General features: G+C 37.5%; 1 protein-coding gene across 15 annotated transcripts in view; it reads left to right on the top strand.

The window, feature by feature from the left end:
• EPB41L3 (erythrocyte membrane protein band 4.1 like 3) overlaps positions 1 to 26,387 on the top strand; it is a gene marked incomplete at both ends in the record, with an annotated part of 105,096 nt that overhangs the window by 56,713 nt on the left and 21,996 nt on the right. For 9 of the 15 annotated variants that reach the window (XM_084252813.1, XM_084252807.1, XM_084252815.1 and 6 more), the window contains 7 exons: positions 7,316 to 7,391; positions 9,756 to 9,974; positions 10,323 to 10,410; positions 16,182 to 16,334; positions 19,613 to 19,710; positions 20,673 to 20,848; positions 23,858 to 24,078. In XM_084252813.1, the coding sequence (XP_084108939.1) occupies positions 7,316 to 7,391; positions 9,756 to 9,974; positions 10,323 to 10,410; positions 16,182 to 16,334; positions 19,613 to 19,710; positions 20,673 to 20,848; positions 23,858 to 24,078 (1,031 nt within the window). The remainder of the gene's footprint in view (positions 1 to 7,315; positions 7,392 to 9,755; positions 9,975 to 10,322; positions 10,411 to 16,181; positions 16,335 to 19,612; positions 19,711 to 20,672; positions 20,849 to 23,857; positions 24,079 to 26,387) is intronic. The other 6 variants (XM_084252814.1, XM_084252817.1, XM_084252821.1 and 3 more) reach the window with 1 other exon arrangement.

Here is a 26,387-nt window from a genome sequence, read left to right on the forward strand (position 1 = left end):
TATATTCTAGTTGCCATAAAAAAGTCAAGCTTAAAAATACAGTCATTTGATAGTGTAGGCATGAAGTAACAAGTCACACTGAAGTTGACTATCTGGTGATATCCTCTGTTCTCAGCTCCTATAGGCAAATTAAGGATTGAATATTTTCAAATGGATGAAACAGTTGCATGAGCAACTCACTAAATTGAAATAGAAGTAGCTAGTAGACATCAAAGTGTTAAATATTACTAACAAAGGCAAATTAAAAAGACATCACTTTTAGTCTATTAGGATTTACAGAGATTTAAACAGGATATTAAAAGTTTAATAACATGCTGCACTGGCAAATATGTACACAGTTGGTAAAAGTATAAATGGATACAATCCTTTAAGAAGACATTTTTTCAGTATTTATTAAAATTGAAAATGTTTTTATTTTTGAGCCTTCATTTTACATGCAGGAATTTATCCAGCATATTTGTAAGAAAGAAGTGCAAAAGTATGAAAAGTTTATCATAATAATATGTGCAGAGGCAGAAAACTAGAAGCAACTTAAATATCCACTTATGAAAAAATGACTAAATTAATCATGGACTAGCCATGAAATACTAGGCAGTTATTAATTAAATGAGGGAGTGTAAATATGTCTCATAAATGGGATATGAGTAAGGCCAGAAAAACCAAATTTGTTTTTGAAATAAATTGTGCATATATAGATACATGGAAAATTTTTGGAAGAGTGTGAAAGATATCAACAGTAATAATTTCCAGAAGTATGCTGTAATAAAGAAGAATTTAAAAAATTGTTTTTAGCTCTTTTCTATAGCTTTTGTCTTGACTATAAACATGGGTAGTCTTTATAAAGATGAAATGTTGTATTTTAAACAGTTATATTAACTTTGATTTTTTAGAGTAGTTTATATTTTTATCAAAATCCGTATTAATTTTCCTGAACAACTAATTCTAGTTGAAAGATAAATTTATTTTTTTCATCTTAACAATATAGACACTTTACTAGAATAGTGTTAGGCAAATGAAACAAATCAATCTAAAGTGTGTATGATTTTAATGGCAGAAGCTATTTTTAAGCAAGACTATCCCATTAATTTCAAGACACTGAAAAAAACTTACTTCAAGATTATAAACCATATTTCAAAGGTTTTGTTTCTTGTTTTATGCAAGTATGAAAGATAAATTTAAAATACTAGTTTAGTAATAAGCACATCATTCCCACTGAGGTTTTCAGTAGTTTATTATTTTAAAAAAGTCATTATTTCTAGTTTTTTTGAATGTCCTGAGATGTCAAAATACTCCAAGTACTAATAAAAAAGTAATCGGTAATGAGCAATTTGAAATTACTTGATACTAGATAAATATCTCAAACGAAGAGAAAAAGTAATGTCTATTAAGTCTGCTAACTATGCAATAAAAATATCTTTACCATATTTCTTAGAAAAAATTATTAATACATTCACTACCCCAAAATTTGATAATAAAGTATTTTAATATAAATAAATTGGAATCAAAACCACAGACAACTACAGTTGTGATAAGTAGGTAAAAACACTGTTTCTTTTTGTTCCAGAGTACTAATGAACAAATTTAAGATGATGAATATGTTCTAAGAACTTTTTATGCTGAACATATAATATTTTGTGTGCATAAATTCTCTATATACATCTAATTAATGAATGTTTTGTACTTGGATAATTTATAATTGTAAAGTACTTTGAAAAGATGTACAATGATTAAGGATAAATCATAGTATTGTTACAAGAAGGGCTGTATAAAGTTTTTTTTTCTGTTGTTAATAGAATTCCTTTTTTCTGTCATTTCCCATCTATCTTGTTTCCTGCCTTCCTTTTTTTTAAGTTTTTTTATTAATTTTTTAAATTTTTTTACATCATTGTTCATTTTTTAACAATATTTGCTTCCTCCCACCCCCTCAGGTGTAGTCCCCATAGAGTTTCCTTCACCAATGCACCCGTGCACCATCACCACAGTCCCTCCGTCCCTCTAATCCCTCTCCCTCCTCCTCCCCTGCAGGATGTCTCTGATTTATAACTGTCTGTTTTTGCTTTGTTGTGTTTCTAAGGGAAGAAAGCAAAAGGGGCAATCAGAAAGTGAGATTTAAAGGATATTTTCATCTTAAAGATTATGCATATTTGACTGCAACATAAAGAAAATGAAGTCAAAATATTACAGATAAAAGATGAGATAAGGAAATTTGGATCTTTTGAAATATGGAATTTGGTAGCTTCCTCTCTATTTATTGTTTCCTGTGCTCTAAGAGATGATAAAATTTGCAATTCTACAAATTTTGCATTCTACCAAGGCAGAGGTATTATATTCAATGTACTTAATATAATCCCCTCTTTCTAAATATAAGTTCTAAAGAACGTATTTATCATTTTCATGCTGGGGGTTCACCGTATGTCTCTAGAATAAGACATTCAAGAGACTGCCAATCAAACTGATAGAGATTTTCAAGTTACAAATTTATGAGAAAATTCTCAAAAACATTTGTTGTTATGAAAAAATTTCAACTCTAGTCATCTTTTATGCCTACCAGATCTTAAAATTTCTAAATAATAACTATATGCATACAGTATATTAATGATATAGCAATTTTATGATGTAGAATATACAGTATATAGTATTATGGTATAAATGTGATCTATTTAGAAATTTTAAGATTTGGCAGGCATATAAGACTAAAATTAGAATTTTTCATGAGAATGAACTCTCTTTGGTTTCACAATTTTCTACTTATCATAAATTTGTAATTTAAAATCCTATATCAGCATTATAGCACTTTTTAATGCATTCAAACTGTCTCATTTCCTGTTTTTAACCAGGGCCATCCTCTGAGCAGACACAGGCCTGCAAACCCACTTACTGCATAATCATATCCTCCCAGCTGATTTGTTTCTAACCAAATTCTCTATATGTATCTCAACTTTAATCTCCCTCTCATAAATTTTAAGTATTATGCCTCATTTAACTGGATTTGTTTTTCTTGATTTGGATGTAAATTGCAGTTCTCTTAAGCTTTCCCACTGTTTCCAAAAAATACCATGCAAAACCTTCTAGTTATTTGGATTATAACTGTAGAAAAGTGATTCCTTAGGATTAGTGATTTTTGAAATATTCCAGGCCCTACCTCTTAGAATCACAAGGGGTAAAACTATGAGTTCGTTGGCCATAATCCAAATCTCAGGAATAAAGATTGCTGGATAGAGCTGAGATACTGGCGTTCTGAACAAACCAGTGCTTGTTGAACGTGTTTTCTGTGAGTTACGGATAACACTTAAGCCCACTATAGTTTGAGACTCTCTTTCCTGGAATGAGGATTTTTGAGGTGAAATATCTTTCTTATGCTTTTGTTATGTTTTAATTTCCGATTTAGAGTGTTTACACTAAACTTATTATGAGATTGTTTAATTACATTGTTAAATGTTCATTGGATTTTGAGGCATACTTTGAAGTGGGTAAAAATTATAAAAGAGCAATACTTCCATTTTCCATAACTGTTCCATTAGCTTTAATTCCACTTGCCTCTGGGAAAACCAGTTCTCCTTATGAACCTCATCACTGGCAAACATTGAAGGCATTCATTTAACAGAAAGTGAATAGGAATCAATAGGAAAGTAAAACAATCAGTAAAACAAAAATCAGAAAGTAAAACAAAATTATTTTTAGAATAACAAAAGGACATTGTTGGGGACAGTGAGAAAAATATAATCACAAGAAACATTTCTGATTGACAGATATTTCAGCGATTAAAAAAAGATAAACTTTTGCCATTTGCAGAAACATGAATGGAACCTGGAGGGAATTTTACTTAGCAGAATAAGTCAGAAGGAGAAAGACAAATACCGAATCGTATCACTTATATGTAGAATATAGAGATAATTTCAACCAAGGAATGAGCTAAAATCAGGTCAATAATTCTTATAGCTCGTGTTTCAATAATCTTTTCTGAATCATTTAAAAATTATATTAAGCATCCGGTGGTACCCAGTCCTATACACAGTCTAAGTCCTTTGTAAGTCACCCTAGGTAAGTCCCTCATATATGGCACCTTGATTGTGATATGAATGGCAGTGTTAAGAATGAACTAAAAGGGCCTTCCCTGGTGGCACAGGCGGTTGAGCACCACACTGTGAAGCTGTCCACAGCCTCTGCAGCAAAAGTTCCATCCCTGGCCAGGGAGCTACCCACATGGTGCAGCAGACCTCTCCTGTCTCGCCTGCTGCTCCCCTCGGCAGTGTATTTCGTCAGTCTGCCTGTTCTATTCCCCACTCTGTCTCTGGTGAATCCTCTCACCCTCCCGTGCATCTGGCCTGTACCCCTGTTCTTGTATGCATGAATAAATAAATCTTAAAAAAAAAAAAAAAGAATGAACTAGAGTAAGTGGATCTATGCCATTTATGACAGAAATATAGGAATCCTATGCAGCTCAGTATTTGCCACATGCACTAGAGAATAGTGTAAAGAAAGGAACTAGGAAGTACTTACAATCCTATCCCTTTTGAATATTTGGGAAGTGCTTTTGGAGAAAATGGAGTTTCCAGAAGTCATTTAAGGGGGAGAAGATAGTGTTTGAAGTTCTAGGAGAGTATTTGAAGCATAAGGGCTGGACTGTAAAGTCACAGAATCTTAGAGTGAGAGCAATAACGCCATGTCCACAGCATGAGAAAAGGTTTCTTCCAGTGTAGCCAGTAATATGGGCAGGAATTTTTCAGTAGCTCATGCAAAGTACAAGCAAGGCCTAGCATGGTTATTGGGTGGAAGGAACAAATGTAAACAGTGTTCCAGTAAAGAACACCCAAGATTTGGTAAATTACTCCATTAAAAGGACAGAAGGAGGGCCTCCCCGGTGGCGCAGCGGTTGAGCGCTGGGTTGCGAAACTGCGCGCGGCCTCTGCGGCGCCAGTTCGATCCCCGGCTGCTCCCCGGCCACCAGAGGAGGGTCCCACATGGCGCGCAGACCTCTCCTGCCGCCCGCTGCTCCCCTCAGCAGTGTACTTCGGTCCTTCTGCCTGCTCTGCTCCCCGCTCTGGCTCTGGTGAATTCTCTCACCCTCCCGCTGTACCCAGTGCATGTATAAACAAAACAAACAAACAAACCAGCAAACAAATAAATAAAGCATGCCTCTATTAAAAAAAAATAATAATAATAAAAAAAAAAATAAAAGGACAGAAGGAGGGCCTCCCCTGGTGGTGCAGGCGGTTGAGTGCCACGCTGTGAAACTGTCTGCAGCCTCTGCAGCGCCGGTTCCATCCCCACCTGCCGGCGAGGGTCCCACATGGCGGGGGCAGACCTATTCCGCCCACTGCTCCCCTCAGCAGTGTATTTCGTCAGTCTGCCTATTCTGCTTCTCGCTCTGTCTCTGGTGAATCCTCTAACCCTCCTGCACATCTGGCCTGTACCCTGGTTCTTGTGTAAATGAATAAATAAATCTTTAAAAGATAAATAAATAAAAGGACATAAGGAACAAAAAAAAACAAGATCAATAGAATTTACAAGAAATGATCATGTAGAGTAAATGTAGAAAAAAAGGGTATTCTTGATGTTTATAATGATGACCCATATATACAGAATTAATAAAATGTAGAGCTTATTAGTAAGGCAGTGTTTCTAGTATATATGTGGACAATGCAGAACGTATGTCCAGTGACTATCAGCTGGTTGACCCTTTCACTGCTGGAAAGGCTGTAAGTAGATGCCCCAGAATAAAGAATGGTACAGTCACACATCAGAGATACTGCAGGTTTGGATCCAGACCACTGCATTAGAGCAAATGTTGCAGTAAAGCAGGTCACAGGAATTTTTTATATACACCAAAATGTATATAAAAATTATGTTTACACTGTAGTCTGCCGAAAGTGTGCAGTAGCATTATGTCTAAAGCCCAGTATACATGCCTTAATTTAAAAATACTTTATTGCTTAAAAATGGTAGCCATCATCTGAGTCCTCAACAAATCATAATCTTTTTGCTAGTGGAGAGTCTTGTAAAAATTGCAGCATCTGGGAAGTATAATAAAGTGAAGCTCAATAAAGCAAGGTATACCCGGACTGTATAAAGAGTATCAGTCCAAGGGCCTCCCTCACCAGGGAGTTGGCTCAGCGGGTTGAGCACAGCGCTGTGAAGCTGTCCACAGCCTCTGCAGTGTAAGTTCGATTCCCGGCCAGCCAGGGAGATACCCACATGGTGGGGCAGATGTCTCCTCTCTTGCCCACTGTTCCCCTCAGCAGTGTATTTCAGTCGGTTTGCCTGTTTTGTACCCCGCTCTGTCTCTGGTGAATTGTCTCACCCTCCTGCACCTCTGGCCTGTACGCCTACCTCTTGTATAAATAAATAAAATCTTTTTTTTAAAAAAAAAAAAAAAACAGAGTATCAGTCCAAGTTAATAAGAGGTATAGAATTTGGTAACTCATAGTAAACATGTTCAACTACCTCTTCAATCAAAAATTTCCCTGAGGGCCTCCCTGGTGGTGCAGGGGTTGAGATGCAACCTATGAAGCAATCCGCAGCCACCACATCACAAATTCGATTCCCAGCCAGCCAGGGAGAAACCCACATGGAGGGACAGACCCGGACCTCTCCTGTCTCGCCCACTGCTCCCCTCAGCAGTGTACTTCGGTCCATCTGCCTGTTCTATAACCTGCTCTGTCTCTGGTGAATCCTCTCTCACACACACCCCCCACACTTTTGGCCTGTACCCCAATTCTTGTATAAAAATAAATAAATCTTTAAGAAAAAAAATTCCCTGAGTAAGAAGTTTCAGCAGCCCAGAGAGCAGCCCACTTCCTTAAATATTCACAACAACAAACTTTTCCATAAAATAAAAATATTTGAGGAGTCCCTTGACATTTATTATAAAGGGATTTAACCTCTAATAACAAAACAGAAAGGACAGAGGAAATGGATCATGTCTGTAATATTGGTATGTGAGTTATCTGGAACTTATAGCAATAAAGCCAGTCAATTCCAGGCTTGTCTGATGAAGGATTATCCATATCATACTCACTTTTTTCCTTCTACAAAAGTCTTATCTTTGTCCCTGAGAAAGAGAGGAAGTTTATTCAATTTCCTGCTAGTTAGATATGCAAGTAAGTTACTTGACCAGGGGAAAAGATTAGAAATTTAGATTAAGTGTCAGACATATCTGTGGATTTCTTTAAGGGGGACTTCCTTTTTCCCACTGATGCTCAGAATTTGCCTGGATTTTAGTGCTTGGAGTTAAGGTCATTCTTGCTATTGATTAGAATAAGAAGTAGAAAAAAATTTCTAAGGTTTAGTTCTAATTTTTGTCTCATCTCTGCAGGTGGTGCTTGGCACTTTTCATTTAATGTGAAATTTTACCCACCAGACCCTGCCCAGCTATCTGAAGATATCACCAGGTATTTGAAAGTTGGCTATTGAAAGACAGGCAAGTAGGGGGAGTTGTACTGCTCTTCAGATTTCTGGAGAAGAGCACGTTTACATCTGGTGGCCTTACATTCATGAGCTCTGAAATGGAAAACAAAAGACAACTGAAGAGACAATTTGCCAAATCATTGCTGTTCACAGTTGAATCTTTGCTGCTAAGCTGATACTTCCCTCTGCCTGACCCTGTGGGAAAACATGTGGAATTGAGATACTGGCATCTACCCACCACAGCCAAATGGGATGGGATTCACCCTTAAATGACAGAGCAATTCTTATTGTTCCTGCTTTGTTTTAAAGACAAAAAATGTGTCTTTGGATCCTTCTCCGTTTTTATATAGCCATCTGATTCTAGATAGCTATTTTTAAAAGTCATGCATGCTCTCTCTCACATACACACACACACACACACACACACACACACACATAAACACTTACATATCCAAGAGTGTCCTTTCCATGCCTCTGTATCCAAGGAAAAGGATTCATGTTGAAAAGAAGATGTTAAGAAAGAGGTTTAACATACAAATATTCTGACAAGTTTACTGAGCTTGGAGCAGGAGGAGGGTCCCTTTGGGTAGCTGTCTGTCTTCCCTCGGTTTGCTGTGCAACTCTCCAGGCTTCTCTGCATTGGAGAAGGCCTGACTCTCATTCTGTCTGGTTGTAAGTTTACAGGCATCTGTGTGACAATGTGCAGTATGTGCTGCCCTTTCTATCTAAACCTCACTTCCTGCTTGGAAGGCTCTTAAGAAAAAGAAATTACTCAAAAAGCTTCAGTCTCTTCCAATGATTAGAAATATCACCAGACATGTTGAGAGAGGTAAACTAGTTCCAAAGGATTTCTTTTGTATTTATGTTAAATCAGAGAAAACTTATGTTTTCTTAACTAAAGACTTTTAGTAATAGTCACATTTAATTGTGGCTAATCTGTGGTTGTGGAACCTATTACCCCTGGTTTTGAAATTTAGTCCATAATTCCTTCCTGTTTGTGTAATGATTGCAAAGTCTGAAATTTTTTGTATCTGGACTCATGGAGTTTACTTACAGCATCAGTTTAAAATCATTTTTAGAGAGGATCTTAAAACTTTATCATAGCCCTCAATTTCAACAGATTAATAATTCATTTCTCATGAAATTACAAGCATATTTTATTTTTAGACCCATGTGCTATGCCATGAAAGGTATTATTAAAACTTATCAGTGTTAGCTTTTACCTAGGAGTCTTCTGGAGCTATTATCATATCTATAAATCTTAAAAGTAATATAACAGAAAAGATCAGCTATTATTATACAATAATTTTATGACACCTTGGCAAAATTATATGGAAAATCATTTCATCTTGTATTTTATATATACTTTACATTATATTTTATATATTATATTCCCCCAATTTGAAACTGTTTACTTATGGTGATGAGATTCTCAGATTTTAGGGTAGTAATTTTTAGAGTGAGTCTTCCTATTAGTTGGAATCAAGGAAGGTATCTAAATTGGAAAAAAAAAAGAGAATTTGAGGGCCTCCCTGGTGGCGCAGCGGTTGAGCGCTGGGTTGCGAAGCTGCCCGCGGCCTCTGCGGCGCCGGTTCAATCCCCGGCTGCTCCCCGGCCACCGGAGGAGGGTCCCACATGGTGCGCAGACCTCTCCTGCCGCCCGCTGCTCCCCTCAGCAGTGTCCTTTGGTCCTTCTGCCTGCTCTGCTCCCCGCTCTGGCTCTGGTGAATTCTCTCACCCTCCTGCGCTTCTGACTGTACCCAATGCATGTATAAACAAACAAACAAACAAATAAATAAATACATAAATAAAAATACATGCCTCTTTAAAAAAAAAAAAAAAAAGAGAATTTGAAACAGGAAAAATTATTCTCTATTGAAAAGAGACTATCAGATTAGAAATGCAGGAAATTGAGAGGATAGTTTATGACAGCGTGGTTGTTGAAATGCCTGAAATTTGTCTCAGTCATATGCAGGACCTTTAATCTAGATATCAAGATGAGACTTCCTTAAGCATAAATGGTCCCTCATGATTATATTTAAGAAAACCATTTTTATATTATAATTGCCCAACCAAAGATTTCAGGGTATGTGTCGAGAACTGTTCGCTTGACTTTAAACATTATTTAAAAGATGTTAAAGGATTGTGCCTTTAATTTCTTTTACTTTATGTACTTTGCTAATAAAACCCTGTTTTTTCAGCATTGACTTGCTCCTAGATGCTCTTAAATACTGTATTTTGTAGCCACAGATTTTTATATCTAAGTGAAAATATAGATGCTAGAAAGTGAGTCTCCTTTTAACATGTCCTAATGCCAGTTTTTTGCTTCGTCCTTTGGCTCCTGGAAGGTACTACCTCTGCTTACAGTTGCGAGACGACATCGTGTCAGGAAGGCTGCCCTGCTCCTTCGTCACGCTCGCCCTGTTGGGCTCCTACACTGTTCAGTCAGAACTTGGAGACTATGACCCAGATGAATGCGGGAATGACTATATTAGCGAGTTCCGATTTGCACCAAACCACACAAAGGAACTGGAAGACAAAGTGATCGAGCTGCACAAGAGCCACAGGTTAGTGGCAGAAACCCAGAAGCAGATGTTTACCTGTGCATGGATGATCAAGCTTTACTTCTGCCCACTTTGTCCAGGACTGATTTCAGTCCATTAAGGATGGGACTGGAGCTGAGTGAGGTTTTGTATGTGGTACAGTTCTGGGACTGCTACATTCTCCTTCCCTATCTCCATTTGTAACTTTTTTCTTTAAAAAGGTTTTTTCTTGTTATCCTTCGTTCTCAGAGCATATATCTGTTAGGACCCCTCTGGAGGCTTGCTTATTAGATAGCAAAGAAGCTAAGTGGGAAATATTGCAACAGTGCCTGGTAGAGGAAAACATTGTCATGCATCTTTTTTTCTTATCAGAGGAATGACACCAGCAGAAGCAGAGATGCATTTCTTGGAAAATGCCAAAAAGCTATCCATGTACGGGGTAGACTTACATCATGCCAAGGTATGCATTTTTAAACCCCAAACTTTCTGTGTTACTTTATTTCGTTCAATGTTGCTGTTAGTATAAACTGGTGATTTTTCATTCATAATGTAAATGAAAACTTTGGGAATTCAAATTTGTGTTTGCCTTTTAAGTCTTGCTCAATGATGAAGATAATTTAGCTCTCCGATATTTTACTGGTGGGGAGAGGGGTTTCTTTATTTTTTTTATTATTTTATGTACTTTTTACATCGTTCTTCATTTTTGTATAATACATGCTTTCTCATCTCGGTTATAGTTCCTGTGAAATTCCCACCATCCACTCACCCGTGAACCATCACCACAGTCCCTTGTGCTCTTCCCACCCGTTTTGATCCTACTCCCTTCTCCCACCCTGCAGAATGTCTCTGGTTTATAGTTAACTTGTTGATTTTGATTTTTACTTTATTATAATTACTTTTTTTCCCCCTTATCCCTTATTTGGATCCTCTATATTCCTCCCATAAGTGAAACCATCTGGTATTTTTCTTTCTCTTTCTGACTTATTTCACTGAGCATGATCCCTTCCAACTCCATCCATTTTGCTGCAAATAGCATGAGTTTATCTTTTTGATTGCTGAGTAATATTCCATTGTGTATATATACCACATCTTCTTAATCCAAAGGACACAAAAACAATAACTCAAAAGGAACCTGCACCCCTATGTTTATTGCAGCACTATTTACAATAGGAAAGCTTTGGAAATAACCCAAATGCCCAAAACTAGATGACTGGATCAAGAAGATGTGGTATCTCTATTCTAAATGGTTCAAACTCACATCACTCATGGCCTCAGCCAACTGAAAGCCTGCAGTAGGTAAAGTCTCTGATTGCCTGTTGGTTCAGTTAGAAATTTATCTTGATATAACAAGTTCTCTGTTCATGGTTGTTGACAAGTTCTTGTCATGGTTCTGCCTCCCACTTTGTGTTGACACATGCCCTTTGCTACTGCCAGACCTTTTTCTACCTTTGCTTGGAACATGCCCATGTTTGTCTGGACTGTCCTGCTCCATCGTGTCTAAAAGTGGCCAGTTGTCCAATATCCAGTTGTCACATCTGTCACATGCCAAGTACAGTTTTTGCCCCTGATCTGGGTTTTCACCAGGCACTCAATAATTCATGTTAAGTTTAAATAGCTCTGACTAAAGTTAGGTATTCTGACAGGTAATCAGTACTTTGAAATAAGATTCTTATTTTGCAGTTCAACTAAACCCATCCAAACTAAGCCTTGGTGATTGTGATTGATGAAAAAGTCAAAGCTTTAGAGTCTTTGGAAGAAAGAAATTGGAATTAGGAAGGTTGAGGTTGTACGATGTCATATATTCCTAGACTCTGTTTGTCAGCATAGAGAGAATGAGTGTATGGACTGTCATTCTGCTGTTTGGAAAGCTGTGCTAATAATGCTATGGAAATTCAGACAAGCTTTTATTAAAACTTTGATGAAAACATGAAATTTTTGAGGATCTGAGGGATGATTTCTCATACTTTATCAGTGTTGAAAAGATTATGTGTGAAGTTCAGGGGCAGCTTCTTCTGATTTGGCATCATTTCTCTGTAGAAATGGGTGTTTGATTTCTAAAGAACAGAGTAGTCACCAAATTTAGTCTGGGACTTAAAAGAACATGCAGTTAACAGGTTTCTGGGCAAGTGAGTATCTTATACAGTCAAGTTTGAGGTCAAGAAAGGAAGAGAGTTTCAGCTGACTGTGATCAAGAAAACATTTCCACAATCCTGAGGGACAATGGGAAAGAAATTTATCATCTGTTGGTTCTGTTGATAATGCAAGGGAACAGCTTCTGGCTTGGTATTTGAGGAACAGACTAATTCACAGGGAGTTTATACAAGAAAATGGGGGCCACCAAACAAATGCAGGTTCATTGTTTATGCCCATGGATCATTTTGTACATCCTATAGGATGAATACTTCCAAGACCTGAAGGTCTGAGTGCTAGCAAACCTCCAGGACTTGGCAGGGGCATTGAATGTGCTGGTACCTTGAATGCCAAGCTTAGTGACATTTCTGTGTAATTACAATGGCAGGTGTAGCTCTATTTACTTGCCAGCTCATTATTACATTTCTTCATTTATTTTGTACTCAGATGGCAAAGGTATTTTATGCCAAGTATAAGACAGAATAAGGACTTAAAAAGAAATAAAGAGGCACACATAGATTGTTTTCTTTTAGTGTTTTTCTCTAGGTGGCTAAAAGACATGGAAAAAAGAAGGAAATGAAGGTAGCCTGAAAAATTGAATTATATTATACACAGTGATTCACTTACTTCCCATGATGGATAAATGGATAAATGGATGACTAGATGGATGGATGGATGGATGGATGGATGGATGGATGGATGGATGGATGGATAGATGGATAGATAGATAGGTAGATAGATAATTAGAGCACACATTTGGGGACATACAACTCAGAATGCATCAGTGTTTCTGTCCATAAAAAAAAAAATCACCTAACATTACTATAGCTACAAGATTAAAATAGATGGCTGCAGTCTCATTCAGTAATATGATTTGAAATAATGCCAATTAAAAAAGAAAGAGAATTATGGAAGCCTGCTATAGGATTTTATCTGAATATTAAATATAGCAAATGATTCAGTTATAGACTCATTTTCTCATGCAGCCACACTCCATCATTTCAAGAAGGAAATTTACTAAATTAAATTACAGCTAATTTCCAGTTATAAGTGAGGTGCTTCACTTCTCTTCTCTTCTGTTGGTAGGAAAGACCCTGAGCTTTATGACTTATTTAGATATTCTGAATCATGGACTCCACAGCTCTGTATAAAAGAATAAATATCCATATTCGATGAAGGTCCTGTCTTTTACAAAACCTGTTCTAAATTTTGTTATTTTCTTAGGAAGGCTGTCTCTGCTTAGTATTTAATATCCTTTTTTTTTTTTTAAGATTTATTTATTTAATTATATAAGCACTGGGTACAGTCAGAAGCACGGGAGGGTGAGAGAATCCACCAAAGACAGAGTGGAGAACAGAACAGACAGACTGACGAAATACACTGCTGAGGGGAGCAGCGGGCGTGGCAGGAGAGATCTGTGCACCATGTGGGACCCTCGCCGGCAGCCAGGGATCGAACCAGAGCTGCAGAGGCTGCGGGCAGCCCTGCAGCCCAGCGCTCAACCGCTGCACCACCAGCGGAGTCCCTATTTGATATCAGTCTTAATAGACTGTTTCAGAATCATTTATTTCATAGAAGATTCTAAACCATAGATATGAATCCATCTCAGGTATTCTGTGGAGCATGGATAACAAAGGATGGCAGAGGTTGAATGATGATGTTAAAGCGGGGAAATAGCATATTGGTTTATTTTAATTATGACAGACTGGGGCTATCCAGGCCTTCAGTACTTCCTGCTAGAGGGAACATTTGCTATGCTATTGGTGGGGAAATACATGTCTGCCCCTCCACCCCCACCAAGACTGCTATTACAGCTCTCAGTACAATAAATTTATCAAACTACCCTCAATACTATGGAAAGAAACTGGCAGAACACTTAATATCAAAAGTATTTTTTTTTATTGCTGTGTGACTAATAAAATATCTAACTTAAAACCCTACTTCATCCTGATAATGTCTTTCTCCATTTGCCTTTTCTTTACACGGACATTGTCATGACTTAGCACATACTGGGATGGCGCTATGCACCCCACGCAGACAGGAAGATAAAGCTGCTGCCAACCAGCGCAGGTTGTGGGTCTGGAGGAGTGGGCCAAGGAGTGGGTTCCTTGCAGTGCCATCTGCTCGGGGTGTTCTAGAGAAGCAGACATTAAGGGGACACAGTTGTGTACATTAGAGAGGGCAGGAGAAAGGTGGGGCAGTGTCGAAGGACACCTCCATCTTCCCCATGAAGGAATTCTGTTTTCTTATGTTTTAAAGACACTGATGAGTAATTCAAAAGTAGAAAATAAAAAAAAAATTAAATAGCCTTTCCCTTCTTAAGCAAAGCCTATTTCCTAAACAAAAAGTAGATCAAGGAGCAGCTACTCAAACAGGCCTCCTCTTGTCTGCCTTCCTGCTAGTGGTGTGAGGTGTCACCCCCGAGCTGTCACAGGAGCAGATTGGCTGCTTCTAATGGATCAATAATGCTGGCTGTTTGTCAGCATTAGGTTATAGCTCTTTAAATTGCTCTTTCAAATTAAAGCCCTTGATAAATGGTGGGCAGTTTCTGGTCCTTGCATTCTCAAATTTTATTATGTTGTAATATCCTGCCATCAAGTATTTCCACTCCTCTGGCATAATTTCATATCTAACCCAGTGATACATTACCATGGAAAAATATTTCATTTTAAATCAGTTAGATTGGATTTGTACAGTTAAATTTCGTACAGATGGACCAAAATATTTATTTTTGATGCTGGAAATGATCATCTTGTATCTTGCTCTGACAGGATTTAGGAACTAAACTTCCACAACATAGGTGAGGCAGTCTCCTATCCTCCATGCACCTCTGCCCTGCGGCAGAGTGACTGACTCAGAGCCCGGATGGTCATGCCCATTAGTGTGACCACAGAGCTCAGCTGCATCTCCTGTGCACCCCCTCCATCCTACAACCTATGAAACAAGAGGGATAGAGACCACACCTCAGAATCCTGACTGACCTTTCCTTCACCCCACTCAAGGCCACCCACGTGTTCCTTTTACCCTGATGCTGCCAGAATACAATGTTTAAGGAACACAAGCTGTACATGGCATGTCCCCTGAGCTTCATATGACCTCTCTGATGACCTCTGGGACCTCTGATCATGCACCTGTGAGATAACTTAAAGATGAAAGGAAAAGTAGCAAACACAGTTGTAAATATAGCATGATCCCACTTTTGTAGAAAAAGACCAAACTATGTGCACATACAAAATATATCTTTATTTCTCTATGTTAAACATATTGTTAAGTGTGATAACCCACTGGGAAGTTTGGGAAGGGGGATATTAGGGGAACCTTGTTGGAAAAGTATGTTCATACTTGAAAAATTTTACTCTGACAACATTGCTATATAAAAAAAGACTTAAGGTTCTTTTTCAAGAAACAAACCCCAAAACACTTATGGGAAGGGACATAGCCTCCCAGTTAGTATCTAGCAGATTCTTAAATGATGGTTCATTAAACATTTCATCAGAATGTTGATGAGAAAAAAACAGTTCCGACCAATATTCAATGAGGGACTTATTCCAGGACCGGCTTTCATTATGTCATTTTGCTAAAATTTGTAGTTTCCAAGAACAAACCAGGTTAAATGAGAACTTATTGTGTGTGACTAATGAGTTCTACCTCCAGAACCAGGCTGACCATATTCAACAGGGTTGTACACCTAACCTCTCCATACCCCAGATTCCTCATCTGTAAAATGGAAATAATAATAGCAGCTATCTGGAAATATTGGAGTAAAGATGCCTGGCACTCACTAGTGAGAGCTGTGGCCTTTACTATCATTAACACAGCCTCATCTGGTTGGCCTCTCCTGTGTGCAGTGTTTATGTTATATCATAAATTACCTGGGTGGGCAGATTTTACTCAAAAACTGTCCTTAGTGATAAATTAAGTCATTAAAAGACTGTTACTCAGTGGCGATGTTTTAAGAAATAGCTGTGGCACTTTTCATATTTAAATTAGAGATACAAGTAGTATATTACGGGGTCTGTCATGAAAGTGTAAGCATCCTACCCAGCTGTAAGTGGAAATAAGTGAGATGCTGATTAGTTCTGTCTTCCTGTTATTTTCCAGGATTCTGAAGGAGTAGAAATTATGTTAGGAGTTTGTGCAAGTGGTCTGTTGATATATCGTGATCGGCTGCGAATAAACAGATTTGCCTGGCCTAAGGTTCTGAAAATTTCATACAAGCGGAACAACTTTTACATTAAGATCCGGCCAGGAGAGGTAAGTGGACTTGAATTTGCATGTAGATTGGGTTGAGAGGTACCTGATAACAAACAAAAATTTAAATTACCTGCTCACAAGTTCTGAGCATTGCGGGATGCAGTGACTTAGGCTAAATGCCTAAGAGAATTTATTGTAGGTTTGTCCAATAACCAGTAATAAATGTTCCTTTTATTATTATTTTGTCCCCATTTCTTCCCACTGTATATTATTAATCAGAAGATATTTTTTATGTATTTTAATCTAAAATCAAAATTCATGAATAATATTTATATATTGCAAGCTGTGGTACAAAAGAAACTGTTAGTCATTAAACCTCTTTGTAATTAAAGAATAGATCTTCCTTTCATCCTGTTATGATGTCTCCAGGCCCTCTCTCTCCCCTCCTAATCTGATGACACTTTAAAGTGAATAGCTTAGAGATAATGTGCATGGAGGTACCAGAAAGATTGCAGCAAGTTCATGTGAATAATGTGAATGTTCCGCAGTCTGATATATTTCTGCCTTTTTTTTTAATCAGAGCGTCTTAATGAAAGAGTTGAAATTGTTAGCTAACTCCTTGGGCAATAGCCTCTATGATTAGCTATATTTATATCCTCTTTCATGATTTGTACGTTAGCAAGTAGTAAATATCTATTATCTGTTTAATAGATCATTAATAAATACCTCCAATTTCTAATTAGCATGCTTAATGTAAAGGAGGCAGTCAAGCTCATTTATGTCTCTGCACATTTTCTGGTACAATAGAGCATTATCTGCTAACTTCAAAATCAACCTCTCTATGTGGAAAATGCAATTAAAAAATCATACTGTAGAGCAAGCAATCATGCTTCGTGTAAATGCAAAACCATACTTGTCTGTGAAAGCTGAAATAGTCTGTAAATTAAAGCATTTTTTAACAGAAGTTTAATATAGTAGTTTATTTCCTACAGATTACATGTTAAACTTATAGCCATATAGATTCATTAAACTTTTATTGAATGAGCATCTATTTATTGTCAGGTACCCTTTTGGGCATTGGAAATAAAAAAATAGATATGACTTTGTTCCTATCCTCAAGGTACTTTCTGTTTAGCAAAGAACCAGGGTCACCCACTTAGAACTATAGCATCATAGTACAGATGTGATAATATTCCATAAACATAGAATAAGCATAGTGTAGTGAGAGGAAGAAGCAAAAGTTAGACAGATACATCAGGAAACAGCAAAGGGCCATGAGGGCTTTTAATTTAGGACATGACAAAACTAAATGAATATTTTGCAGTGGTAGATCTCTTGATCAAATTCTGCTACTTAGTAATGCGACGTGATTAAGATCTAACTAGGACAGAAGCTTTGGGAATAGAATAGACAGAGCAAATTTGAGAGTGAGTTTTCTGAAGCAGAACCAGTAAGTCTTGGGGACAGGTAAGGCTCAAAAGAGAGAGTTGGGGTGATCAGAAGTTTTCTTTCAGGTTTCATGAATGAAGTTGATGGAGGTGATAGCATTAGACCAGAGGGTAAAGGGAGAATTTCAGGAAAAAGGATCGAAATTCCTTTGGGACAGATTTTTCATAGTAAGGGGTTGATTTTTCGCAGTAAGGAATAGGACATGAACAGAGTTTTCAGCTGTATACATTTTATTCAAATTCTTAGGCAAGGAGTAGATTAACCAAAGAACAAGAAATGATAGAGACCCTAAAATAAAAATCTGGGATAACACCATTATTTGAGGGAGATGGAAACAGAAGTGAAACATAGGGCAATTAAGAAAAACTTCCAGAGAAAGAAGGATCAAAAACAGGAATTAAAGAGATGCAATTAGGCTGCTGTGCCAAATGTTACAGAGAAAACCATGGGAAATTTCAGAAAACTCACAGGATTTGAGAGTCACACACACATGCCAGGTTTAAGTGAGGAAAGGAAGGACGTCATCAGGGCTTCTCCTGCATGATGTTTAGCAGTGAGGAATGAAGTGGGGATTCTGGTTCAAGCAGAAAGAGGCTCAGAGAAAGGCTCCTTTTCTAAGAGGATATTTATAAATTGAGAAGAATGACTGAGAAGAAATTATTGGTGGTGCAAATGTTCTGAAGAGTTTGAAAGAAGCACAGAAAGATACATAAAGGTTCAAAAAGTACAGTCCTTGCACTAGGAGGATAGCAGTAAGAGAATCCTTCCAGCTTCCTGCAACAGAGAACAAGTGGATCTTATTAAACCCCGCATTTCAAGTTAGTGTATGGCACATATTGGGTGCAGAATGAATCAAAGGAGGGTAATTCAGTAGCGATCCATTGTACTCTGGCTTGTTGCTTCACTGGGTCCACTGGGCGATAGTAATTTTTATGACTGTGTCACTACTGCACCTGAACATGGCGAATAATATATTGAGAAAGGCAGTTGCAGTATTTCCCCCTCTTCCCCTGTGCATCTCACTTAACAAACAAGAAGTAGAGTCCAGTGTAATTGTACCACCCATGCACCCAGGCCCCAGCTCTTGGTTCTTGCCACACAAAATTATTTCTGGTATTGGTTACCATTCGCCTCCTGTGTGCTTTTGAAAAGCCTTTACTGTTTGGGATGATTGCCCTCTGGTGGCCTCATGTGTCCATCTTTAGAAAATGAAAAAATTTTGAGCATGTCAATAATATTATTAAAATATATTACTCAGGAAATCAGATATTTCACCTTGGAAAAAATCAAATGTTAATAGTGTCATCTGAAATATACATGCTGAAAAAATATGAAAATGTGTTCTAATCTTCAACTTACATATAATATGGAGAGGTGTTAGCATTTAACAGGATGGACTATGTTAGCATGCCAAATAAAATTCAGCAATCTCTCATATTAAGTTATCAAATAGGACATATACATTCACTCCAGAACAAATCTTTGGGAGAAAATGTCATTCTGACAATGCTGTAAATATTTTGTTCATTTCTGTACCTTCCAGTTGAAGCCATGATGTCATGATTTCATGAAAATAAGGTTTAAAAATTATATCACTAAAATAGGATTCTGAAAGGAATCCAGGTGCCTTCTTTTCTTGCATTTCATTTTTATGATCCATATTTGTACATAAACGTTAGTTACATGCTTGGTGTGGTTTTCCATACCAATACTGTTTTAAGGAGATAGAAGATATTTTAAAATGAGTATGTATCAGACAAATTCTGCATACAGCAATTGATTTAGTGAGAAAGGAAAACTATGTAAGTGGTATTATGATTTTATAAATTATTTGCTTTTTGTTTTGTTCCAAACTTGACTCTGTTCTTCAATACTTTTTTAAAATTCAGTTTGAACAATTCGAAAGCACCATTGGGTTTAAGTTGCCAAACCATCGAGCTGCCAAGCGTTTATGGAAAGTATGTGTGGAACACCATACATTTTTCAGGTAGGCAGAGATCATTTGGGGTTTTTTCCCCTAGAATTAGAATGATGGGAATAACACTTGAAAGAGTTGGGAAGAGGAATGTGGAAGCATTTTCTTCCTTTTCCTTCAAGTTCATTGTTACCAGATTTCTTACTAAGAAGTCCTAAAAGAACTTCTGACTAACTGAAGATTTTCTTTAATTTCTTTTATACTTATCTGACCTACCCCTCCTTTCCTTATTATCTTTAATGTCTTTTTATTATTTTTATAAAATGTCGACTTCATGTGTCCAATCCATTATTTGCTATTTCATCAATTTCTCAACACCTTTGTACTCCTTTGCGCACACATAATATTAAGACCATCTAGATGTGTGTCTTTAAAATAACATATTATCACTGTCCTTTATGAATACCATCTATTTAATCACCTTTTGAGTTTTTTTAAAAAGATTTATTTATGCATACAAGAGCTGGGTGCAGGCCAGAGATGTGGGGGGTGAGAGGATTCACCAGAGACAGTAGGGAACAGAACAGGTGGACTGACCGAAATACACTGCTGAGGGGAACAGCGGGTGAGACAGGAGAGGTCTGCTGTGCCATGTGGGTCACTTCCCTGGCTGGGGATTGAACTGGTGCTGCAGTGGCTGCAGATAGCTTCATAGTGCCGACACTTAACCCCTTGCACCACCAGGGAGGGAGGCCCCACCCTTTGAGTTGATAGAACCAAACACTCTAGTTGTAAATAAAGTTCATCTACTTCAGCTCAAAACCTATTTGCTCATATCCTCTCTACAATACCCCTTCTTGATATGTACTGTGTGAAATTTTTTCTTGTAAACTCTGATTCATTTTACTGGGTATTGGGAGTTACACCTTTGGCATAAGAAGTACTTTATCATTCAGGAAGGGATAAATGTTCCAATAGCATTTTTAATATTTGACTTAATAATCTTTCTGGTGTTTTTTCTTTGATATCTTTAGACTCTTATTACCAGAAGCACCTCCAAAGAAATTCCTTACCTTAGGATCCAAGTTTCGTTATAGTGGCAGAACACAAGCCCAAACAAGAAGAGCCAGTGCGTTGATAGATCGTCCGGCCCCTTACTTTGAACGCTCATCCAGTAAACGTTATACTATGTCCCGCAGCCTGGATGGAGGTAGGCATCAGCTACCCTTAATCACCATCAGTGGCTACCCAGAAGCAGGATGAAACTGCCACAAACGTTTGATAAAAGTTGATCGTCTCAGATAGTTATAAAATGAAAAGCACTTCTTGGTCTGTGGATGAATGGCAAGTTTTTAACACCTCACCTCTGTGAATCTAATTTCTATTATCAATAGATTTATATAAAATTTCATTAAAGTGAATCTGAGGGGGTCGGGGGAGGCAAATATTGTCTAAAAATGTAAAAAATGATAAATGTTAAAATAAAAAAATCTAAAAAAAATTTGCATTAAAGTGATACTAAAGGAACTAAGGGTAGCTTTCACAAACCCACACTGGGTATGGAGAAAGATACTCTCATTCTAGATATACTGGTCACATACTGAGTATGTAATTTGGTTTTCTTGCCAGCAGATCTTAAATGACTAGCACAGTTGTTTCAGAAAGAAAACAGTAATTTAGATTAATCTGTTTCAAAAAAAATTTGTGAATTATGTGAGTCAGTGAATAACTGATAAAAAGGATCACATCCAAGTGCCAGAGCAAGGGAACTCCAAGTTAAGTTCTCCTGATTAATATTAATTACTATACCATACGGGGGAGTGTTGCTGTGTTCTCTACTATTAAGTCTAGTTTGTAAGAAATGAGAGAACCACCTGACCACTTAAGTAACATTTTTTAAGGAATTGTATAATAGTGAATTTTTAGCAGGTTTTTTTTGGGGGGAGGGGGAGTGTTTGTTTTTTTGGAGTAATGGTTTTGTGTTCTGTCCCTAATGACTGCAGATGTGCTTTCTACTACAACGTCTGTCAGCTTTAGCAATACTTAACTCAGGAGCTGAGTCAAGGCCCAGCCTCTGTCTTCTGATTTCAAGTGTCCAGAGATTTGTTTTATTAACAACGCACCCTGTGCATATAAAAGAGAAGCTCTTCACATATGTCAACTATTTTAATAATATACTAACACATAAATAAAATAAAATAAGTAAATAAAAGTTATAGGTCTCTGACATCACTTTCTTCCTTCCAGTCTTTGCCACCAGTAGCCAAAATAGCCCACTTTTCCCTTTCTCAAGTGCTGTGCCCCAGAGCAGTTGGGAGGGCAACATGTTCTTTGAAGCCCCTGATCAAAAGGACTGTGTTTTCCTTACAGAAACATGTATAAACAGTTCATAGAATCAGCTTGCACTCTATTGCTAGTACTGTCTTACATATGTTACTAGTGAAGTGGGAAGAACTCTTAACTTGCGTATGTAAATCCAGGTGAAAGTCCAGGCCCATGTCTGTGTAGTGGTTGATGAATAATTTAAACTGTCCTCGTGCTGGTTTTGGGTCATCACCAGTATGTAAAATGAGAGTAAGGCCATCTCTGACAGGGGTATTATAAAGAGTGAATAAGATACATCGGAAAGCCTAGTTATAGGTGCAATAATAATTATATTGATCATTATTCCTATAAGCTGTGAGCTGCCAAGAAAGTTAAATCACCCTACTGTATCTTCTCAGAGCTTGCAATTTTTTACTTAAAGACAAATTTTCGGAGTAAAATGGCTATTTTGGACTGTTTTGAAATAAGATACTGACATATCCATGTTAATGTCAAAACTTTTCTTTCTGCATTGTGTCCTTTCTTCTTCCTTACCATTCAAGAATCTCTGTAAACTCTGTGTGTTCTATAAGTCAGTGCTGGAGGAACTTCTGTAGAATCACACCTTTTCTTCCCCGAATGTCATCCACTTTGTCCAGTTATGTGTCCCTGAGGGAACACATTGATTGTGAATGTTGTTTTCCTTATGACTTTTGAGTAATAATGATTGCTGAGAAGACAGAAAACAATTGTGAAACAAATGTACTAATATCATGCTGTCTCTTCCTCCCTGCCCAAAAGTGATGTTAGTATGTCTTGTCTCTCACTCTTTGGGGTCCTGCCAGTTCTAGTATGTTTTCTGTGTTGCTGAGCTGGGTTCCATGGCTGCATGTTGCAACAAAATGCTTTGTGCAAGGGTGCATTTTCTATAAAACAGCCTTCATTGATACATTTGGAAACTCGGTCTCATATGAGCTCTTTCATCAACAGGTGGAGATATAAATATCTTAGTGAAAATATTTTAGTGATAGTTTACCCATTAAAAGGATTTCAGAATCCCTTCATATATTTAGATTTTCAGGTACCTGAAATATGAAATTATTTTATTTTGACTGTAGCTACTGTATACTAGAAAAGCAGTACTTATAAGATTCAATAAATTTTATATCTAAAACATAAAATGATAATTACCAAATTTTAAAAATTTAACTGAATAAAGCATCTCTTTCACTAAGATGTTTTAGCTGGGATGGAAGGCTATAGTTTATATTCTTATGTCTGCATGTTTTGCAATTGCATGAATTTCATTAGTAACGTTTGTCTTGTTTTCCCATATTAGAGATGAATGAATGTATGCAATCATGGTAGTCTGCTTAAAGTGCAGTAGAAATTAAATCATTTCTGCACTTCCGTTGAACAGAGTTGTCATCTGAATTTTATAATTTGTGCCAAGAAAATTAATTTTTTTATTATCCATGGGGCTTTTATATTGTAGGAATGATAGATTTTTTTCAACCAACAATAATGATAAAAACAACAGTAATAAATATTTCAGTGCCCCTTGGTGAGTGGCATTTCCAAAGATATGCTCAAAGTCAAGTGCTCTACAGCAGCTGTCTGCTGCATTCTACCCCCACACATCCTCACCAGAGAACTCAGAGCATATGAAACTCTTCTGGTTGCTTCAAGAGATGAGCATTTATGTCACTTAAAACATGGCCATAGATGACACAGAAAGATGAGTCTAAATTAGTACTTGGATGAAAGTACCTACAGTGCTGACTTGTCTTTCAAAACAAACTTGGTATTTTGCAGGGGTGGTTTTTTTCCCCTGTAGTGGGGCAATTGTTGGTGTTCATCTGTCTTCTAACTTAACTATTTCCAACTTTGTTTCTTGAATTGTATTTGCTTTTAGCATCAGTGAATGAAAACCATGAAATATACATGAAGGATTCTGTGTCTGCTGCAGAGGTTGGTACTGGCCAGTACGCCACAACAAAGGGCATCTCTCAGACTAACTTGATCACCACTGTGACTCCGGAGAAAAAGGCCGAGGAGGAGGGAGACGAGGAAGAGGATAGAAGGAAAAAGGCGGAAGAAGCAACGCCTGTTGCAGCCATCCGGACCGAGGGAAAGGTAGATCTCCCAGGCTGCCTCTAAGAGCTTGCTGAACCCTTTATAGAATTACTGAATAATGCTGAGGTTATAAACTAGGAGTGTGTTAAGACATAGGCTAATTCAAATTTCAGCATTAGTCACATTCATAGTATCAAATTTTAAATTATATCAGACTTTTCTCCTTCAAAGATTCCTTCTTAACGCTTGGAAAATTTTTATTTTAACAATGGGTGTGCTATGTAAGACTTTCAACAGCTGTCCTGTCTATATATCTTAAAAAGACTGTTAGTAGGTGGCATACTACACTTTTCTGTTTGGGCTTCCATTTCAGGACTCTCTCTGAAGTTTTTTTGTTTGTTTGTTTCTGGCTCCATTCTCCTACCCAAGTACTGGATGGTTTATTGACATTCTTTGCACTGCAAGTAATTCAATGGCCATAGACATCACCTCTATGTTTTTATCCTCTCTCCTCTCTTTATCTGATAATTGTGTCATCAAAGTAGCCAGGGGAAGTGTTTTGAAAAGGGACAAGTTTACAAGCAAAGACAAACAGTAAATTTGGCAGTAGTTTCCCCAAAGTACGTTCATTCATTAAATTTTGTAACTTCATTTCACCAAGATTTCCAAGTTCCTTTTAAACAATAATCTTGAACATTATATATACTTCTGGTGATCCAACACTAGGAAGCAAAATTTTAGAAAAGCAAAAGTCAAACAACATGTAGGCAACCTGCTTTTAGTTTTGGGTCTGGGCACATAGCTGAGCAGCTCCCTAAAAATTAGACAACACGTTGGGAAGTTTTAACATAGTAATAATGGAAAAGCAGAGTGGCCCCCATACAGAATGTAGAGTGGAAGGAAATAGGAGGATTAAAAATGCTGCCTGACACACAGGTTATGCTAGAGGGTGCATAGGTGTAGTTCAGAGGTGCTCTTTTGTGCATGCGCTTTTCAATTTATGTGGTAGAGACACACCTAGGACTCCAGAGAAAAATGCACTTTTTAACAAGATTGTAACAATGACAACTGAATGGGTAGATCAACAAACATATTGTTATTGTAGTTACACTAGATCATTTCAAATGGCCCAACCCATCATTTTTTGGATGAAGTCATTTGCTGCACATTTGCCTTGTAACTTACATTATTCTTAGTTGAATGAGATTCATTCAGGGTCTTGCTTAAAACACAATGCGTGGAATGACCAATGTGAGTATTAGGTAAAGACAAACTTGTATAATACTAAAAAAGCTACTTCTATATTCTAACAGATCCATGGAATAATTTTATGAGTGTACTTACCTACCACTGTCCATAAATTTACTGAATTGGGGATGGTTAACCATGACAAAAAAGGTCAGGTAATTTCCATGCTACCAGGCTACTTGGCAAAACACACACATACAGACACACACACACACATATATACAGCAGCAGAAGTTTAATTATCTGCAGCCTCTGTGTGACCTCGTCTAGAACTCCCCAGGTTATAGCGGCTCCATGCTGTGCCCAGACCCTACTTGGGGATTGTTTGGTTGCTTATCTTCTTCCCCTGCTTGCTCAGCACCCTCTGCCAGCTGCTGAGGAAATCATCTCTGGTCATGGAGCCTACCAGGGCCTTACTTTTTTCATAGAAGACTGAGCTCACCAGGATTACAATCTTGGGGCTGTCTACCTCTGTCTGTCATTCTAGTAGGGGCACAAACTAGGTCAACATACTGTTTATCAGACAAGAAAAATCAGAAGGCTGAGCAATTGTAACTTTCTTGTTTATGCTCCACAAATAATAAAAATTAAATGCTCATAAACCATATCATGAAGAAAAACATTCTTTTAGCTCACTAGCTTATTGAAATTACTTAAGTTCCACTTATATCATGGATAAAGGAGCCAAAATAGAAGAATTTTACAAAGGAATGTCAACCCTTTGTGGAGAGTCAGTGTCCCTGAATGAATTCTCTAATCATAAGTGTCTATCAGATAGGAGTGGGGCCAGAAACAACTTTATTTGGAAATCTGCCTTGATTTGGGCATATTGACTAACCAAGGAAAGGTAATGCTTGAGATTTGTTTTTAAAAATAATCCAAATTTGGATTCATTTTCATTTTTAAACCAACTGAACCAGTCATGTGTCACTCAACAACAGGAATACTTTCTGAGAAATGTGTCCTCAGGTGATTCCATCCTTATGTGAAGGTTACAGGGTACAATCACACAAACCTACATGGTACAGCCTAAAACACAGCGAGGCTACGTGCTATCGCTTATCGGGACCTCTGTGGTCTGCACGACAGGTCCTTGACCAAAACGTCAGTAAGTGATACAT

This window comes from Talpa europaea, assembly GCF_964194135.1.
Source record: "Talpa europaea genome assembly, chromosome: 13".
NCBI classification, from domain to species: Eukaryota; Metazoa; Chordata; class Mammalia; order Eulipotyphla; family Talpidae; genus Talpa; species Talpa europaea.